The sequence below is a fragment of the Bubalus bubalis genome, chromosome 20, assembly GCF_019923935.1.
Source record: "Bubalus bubalis isolate 160015118507 breed Murrah chromosome 20, NDDB_SH_1, whole genome shotgun sequence".
Lineage (NCBI taxonomy): Eukaryota > Metazoa > Chordata > Mammalia > Artiodactyla > Bovidae > Bubalus > Bubalus bubalis.
The window spans coordinates 39,328,727-39,334,726 of NC_059176.1; the positions used below are offsets into that span (position 1 = coordinate 39,328,727).

General features: G+C 42.9%; 1 protein-coding gene across 4 annotated transcripts in view; it reads right to left on the reverse strand.

The window, feature by feature from the left end:
* Positions 1–4,347, reverse strand: part of CHRNA5 (cholinergic receptor nicotinic alpha 5 subunit) — a 29,129-nt gene extending 24,782 nt beyond the window's left edge. For 2 of the 4 annotated variants that reach the window (XM_044933270.2, XM_044933268.2), the window contains exon 1: positions 4,214–4,328. Coding sequence is in view for 1 of the 4 variants with exons in the window: in XM_006044391.4 (XP_006044453.2) it covers positions 4,010–4,136 (127 nt within the window). In the remaining 3 variants the exon portion in view is untranslated. Of the gene's footprint in view, positions 1–4,009 lie in introns of all 4 variants that reach the window. The other 2 variants (XM_006044391.4, XM_025271128.3) reach the window with 2 other exon arrangements.
* Between the last annotated feature and the right edge of the window lie 1,653 nt (positions 4,348–6,000).

Genomic DNA, 6,000 nt, shown 5'->3' on the forward strand with positions numbered 1-6,000 from the left:
AGTTTTGCCTAATTCCATATATACACTGTAGATCACAAAATAAAAAGAAATATATCCAAAGTTCATATTGGACTTCCCTGGTGGTCCAGTGGTTAAGCATCGGCCTGCCAATGTAGGGAACATGGTTTGGTCCCTGGTCTGGGAAGATTCCACATGGCTGTGAGGCTCAGCCCATGTGCCATGAGTACTGAGCCCGAGCACTCTAGAGCCCATGCCCCGCAATGAGAAGCTACAGCGACGAGAAGCACTGCAACGGCAGAGAAGCCCCTGCTCGCCCCAGCTAGGGACAGCCCACGAGCAGCAATGAAGACCCAGCAGAGCCAAAAATAATTCATTGACTTTTAAAAGTTTATATTGTTCTTTTTGTCAGAATTCAAATATTCATATTTAATTCCTATTTTTATTGGCAAAGACTATAATTCTCCTCTAGAAGAAAGGTCACTGAATCAAACACTGTTAGAAGAAATGATATCAGGCGTCCCCAAAGTGGAAACAAAACATTTAAATTAAAATTTTAGTCACCAAGCAGAAAAAGACCGTTAAAAAGACTCTCTTCTGTCTTATTGCCATTATAAAACCACACCTTTGCCATTTTGGAGAGCAGTTTTATAGACGCAAATTGTAAACTTTTTTCCAAAAGGAATATTCACCAACTGTCATTGTCAAGACATGCTTATTTAATATTAAACTTAAAATTACATCTGAAAGAATTTAATTCCAATTTTTTAGGGAAGAAATATAATGCTATTAGAGAAAAATGTTCTGTAGTGAAATTATGTATTAAAAAACTCATATCCTAATTGTAAAAAATTACTTACTAGATCTAATTTGTACATTATAGGTTGAAAAAAGCCCTATTCTGACAAATGATTGAAAACCTTTTTAAGGTTCCATCAACAGGCTACATTTACAAACTCAGGTACTGAAACATATCAGGAGATACACAAATAAAACCTTATCTTCCAGGTGCTCAGTCTAACTCAGAGCATATTTAGCATTTGCAAGAAAACAAAAATAATTTTTATTTTCAATTAAACTGTGTGAAGAGTCTGTGTCCTTACATAAAGCATCTCGACATTCTTTTGGATGTAATCATAATAATGGAGGAGCCTGGTAGCCTGCAGTCCATGCAGTCGTTAAGAGTCGACGCGACTGAGCGACTTCACTTTCACTTTTCACTTTTCATGCATTGGAAAAGGAAATGGCAACCCACTCCAGTATTCCTGCCTGGAGAATCCCAGGGATAGGGGAGCCTGGTGGGCTGCCGTCTATGGGGTCGCACAGAGTTGGACACTACTGAAGCGATTTAGCAGCAGCAGCAATCATAATAAAAGTAAAGAGGATGGTCACTATATGTGTATTTTATTAGCTTCTTAATATGTTAATGAAAATGACTAAAGGTGAGGAGAAAAAATCTTTCATAGCTCTCATTTTCCACAATATAATTATTTTATTTCCCTTTGAATGAAACAGAACTCAGTCACTACAAATAAAGTTTCAACCATTAAAAATGTCTCACAACTATACAGCTAAGGAATATAATTGACCAATGACTAATTTCCATAAATCACTCTCCTAATCAGGGTCGGGTCAGTTTAAAAGGCTTATATTCTTTTAATGTACTAGGTTAATTATCTACTCTTTAATACAGACAAAACTGCCTCCTGAGAATCTTTCATAGCTCCGTGACCTTCCACCAGTTAAATAAGTATGGCAGCTGGCAGACCAGACATTTTCTTTTCCTAGAGACTGGCTCCCAGGAAACCACAAGGAAGAGTTATTAAGGTCCTAGGATGAATATGAAAAAAATAAAATGTAAAATTAATTATAATTAGAAGCACCTGAAATCTACCTATTATCACCTTCTAATTTTAAAGATGGAGAAATAATGGTTCAGTAAGGTCAAGCAATATGCCCAAGGAAACACAGCAAATTAATGGAGTACTTCTGGGGCTTCCGTGGTGGCTCAGCTGGTAAAGAATCCACCTGCAACGTAGGAGACCTGGGTTTGATCCCTGGGTTGGGAAGATCCCCTGGAGAAGGAAATAATGGCTGCCCACTTCAGTATTCTAGTATTCTGGCCTGGAGAATTCCATGGACTGTATGGGGTCGCAAAGAGTCGGACACGACTGAGTGACTTTCACTTTCTGCAGTTTTACACAAAAGCATATAAATTAGCCAGTGTGCAGTTCCATTGTCTTTTCAACATTACTCTTCAAATGATCACTTGCTAAAAGCAACAGTTTCTTGGAATTTTAGAGCTAGAGAGGGAAGCCTTTAATGCTCACTCATCTTACAGATGAGGGAACTGATATCCAGAGAGATCTTACTGTTTCATCATTCATCCACCAACATTTACTGGACTGCTACAATAAGCTAGGTCTTAAGAGATACAAAGAGACACAGGATAAGATCACAGTTCTTAAGAAGCTCATGTGGGACCAAGAGAAAAAATATATATATAAATGTAATACAACATGATAGTTATCCACTTTCGCCAAAAGGCATAGAGACTACTATTTTCTAGTGTCAGGCACAGTGCTTGGCATTTCACATGTATTATTTAATCCTGAAAACAACTGAGAGGTAAGCAGTATCATCCATTTTTCAAAGGAGGAGGACAGCTGAGACATTGTCCAAGTCAAGATACACAAGTGTCATAATTTGAACCCAGGTTTGCCTGTCTCCAAAATCACATTCCTTTCTTTCTGTTAAATTATGACACCTTCTGCACCAAATTTTATTTGTTTAAATCATCCTTCACCTTATTTCTCTACAGTCATTGTAAAGAAACACATCCTGCAATAAATAATTCTAGCCTTCAAGATGATCACTTCCTAGAATCAGGAATCAGAGTTTAAAAACCTTAAGGAAGGAAAGACAAGAAAAGGTTCTGCTTATACCCAAATAAAGTTTCCTTACTCATAAAGACTGAAATACTGGAGTAGAGAACTTCAGCTTTTATCTCCTGCTTAACCGAACATGTGCGTGTTAGTCGCTCAGTCGTGTCTGACTCTGCCACCCCATGGACTGTAGACTGCCAGGCTCCTGTCCATGGAATTCTCAAGGCAAGAATACTGGAGTGGGTAGCCATTCCCTTCTCCAGGCGATCACACTACAGGTGCTCCATAAGCGGTAGTATTTTTTCTTCAAGGTATTGAGAGGGCTGACAAACTTTCTAAAGCTTTCAATTTGAAAAAGTACTAAGCATTTTCTTTTGTTTCTATTCCTGTCCAAAACATTTTGAACTAGAGAAGGCTAGAAGAAAAAACTCTATTCCAAGATGCTAAGGAAGAACTTAGGATGCAAATAGCTCTGCAGCCAGGTTAGTCCGCTCTCCAGTCACACAACTCACACTTTTCATCACAGGCAAAAGGAAAGATTTGAAACGCCAAGGGACAAGTTAGAGGACAGGGACAAGCGGTAAATCAAATCAGATCAAATCCTAATCCCTAGTAATAAACCCAAGGAGCCTCGATGTATGTGCGAGCGCAACGCTCAGTCGTGTTCGACTCTTTATTCACCCCACTTTATTCACAGTGTGGTGTTCGACCCCCCTTTATTCACAGGCAAGTATGAAGGAGCCTCCATAATCGTCTGAGAATAAAGTAACAACGTGGGAAACCCAGTTGAAACCAAGAAAGTAAAGCCCTGATGGATAAAGAGGGCATCTTTTATTGAAAAAGTTGTATCGAAGTATATATATACTAAGTCACCCAGAGTGATGAGAGTCATGGAACAAAAGTCAAAGTGGCCTTTTCTCTACATTTAAATAAACACATCTGAGCATTTAGGCTGAAACCTCACTCCAAGCCCCCAGGAGAAGAATATAACCGCCCTCGGTTACAAGGTTTTCCGTGACGGCTGCAACCTCGCGGCTCTCCGGGTACCGGCGTGGAGCTGACCCGGCCGCCCAGAGGTCCCAGCCAGGCGCACTCCGGCCGCCCTGAGCCCCTCCGCCCACTCCGAGGGCGAACGCCCGAGACCGCCCTCCGCCGCCCAGGCTCACCTCGGCGCACGCCTCCCCCCGCGCCCTCCGGACCCCAGCGCCCAGCGACCAGCTGGAAAGGGAGGAAGAACTGGAGCAGGAGGGGCCCGAGGCCGAGGACCCAGCGCCCCAACCCCGGCGCAGCCATCGACCAGGACCCGTGCGTCAACGCAGGGAGCCGCCACACGACGGTCGCGCGGGGAAAGCGGACCCGAGGAACCGAACCGGGAGTGTGGGCTGGAGCCAAGTGCCAGCAGCTGCAGCAGGCCGGGTGCTCCGCTCTGCAACAGACCGGGTGCTCCGCTCCTCGGCTGGCGTAAGGGTAGCCTCCAGTCCCGGCCGGATTTGGGCGGGCTCAGGGAGCGTGAGGAGACTCTGGAGCCTGGCCCCGCCCAAACCCCGCCCCACTACCTCTTGTCCCGCCCAAGCCCCGCCTCGTCCTGTCTGGCCCCGCCCCTCAAGCTCATAGCCCCGCCTCCATCCTGCCCGGTTGATCCCCAGGCCCCGGGTTTTGGCCCCACCCTGCCTGTTCCTCTTTCAACAACACAAGAGAAGACTACACATGGACATCACCAGACCGTGAATACTGAAGTCGGATTGATTATATTCTTTGCAACCAAAGATGGAGAAGCTCTATACAGTCAGCAAAAACAAGACCGGGAGCTGACTGTGGCTCAGATTATGAACTCCTTATTGTGAAATTCAGACTTAAATGGAAGAAAGTAGGGAAAACCACTAGACCATTCAGATATGACCTAAATAAAATCCCTTATGATTTTACAGTGGAAGTGACAAATCGATTCAAGGGATTAGACCTGATAGAGTACCTGAAGAACTATGGACCAAGGTTTGTGACATTGTACAGGAGACAGTGATCAAGACAATCCTCAAGAAAAAATAATGCAAAAAGGCAAAATGGTTGTCTGAGGAGGCCTTACAAATAGCTGAGAAAAGAAAAGACGCAAAAGGCAAAGGAGAAAAGGAAAGATATACCCATTTGAATGCACAGTACCAAAGAATAGCAAGGAGAGTAAGAAAGCCTTCCTCAGCGATCAATGCAAAGAAATAGAGGAAAATAATAGAATGGGAAAGACTAGAGATCTCCTCAAGAAAATTAGAGATACCAAGGGAACATTTCATGCAAAGATGGACACAATAAAGGATAGAAATGGTATGGACCTAACAGAAACAGAAGATATTAAGCGGTGGCAAGAATACACAGAAAAACTATACAAAAAAGATCTTCACGACCCAGATAACCACGATGGTGTGATCACTCACCTAGAGCCAGACATCCTGGAATGTGAAGTCAAGTGGGCCTTATGAAGCATCACTATGAACAAAGCTAGTGGAGGAAATGGAACTCCAGTTGAGCTATTTCAAATCCTAAAAGATGATGCTGTGGAAGTGCTGCACTCAATATGCAGCAAATTTGGAAAACTCAGCAGTGGCTACAGGACTGGAAAATATCTGTTTTCATTCCAATCCCAAAGAAAAGCAATGCCAAAAAATTCTCAAACTACCACACAATTGCACTCATCTCACACGCTAGTGAAGTAATGCTCAAAATTCTCCAAGCCAGGCTTCAACAGTACATGAACCTTGGACTTCCAGATGTTCAAGCTGGATTCAGAAAAGACAGAAGAAGCAGAGATCAAATTGCCAACATCTGTTGGATCACCAAAAAAGCAAGAGTTCCAGAAAAACATCTACTTCTGCTTTATTGACTACACCAAAGCCTTTGACTGTGTGGATCACAACACAAACGGGAAAATTCTTCAAGAGATAGGAATACCAGGCCACCTGACCTGCTTCCTGAGAAATCGGTATGAAGGTCAGTAAGCAACAGTTAGAACTGGACATGGAAAAACAGACTGGTTGCAAATCTTGAAAGGAGTACGTCAAGGCTGTATATTGTCACCCTGCTTATTTAACTTATATGCAGAGTACATCATGAGAAATGCTGGGCTGGATGAAGCACAATCTGGAATCAAGATTGCTGGGAGAAGTAT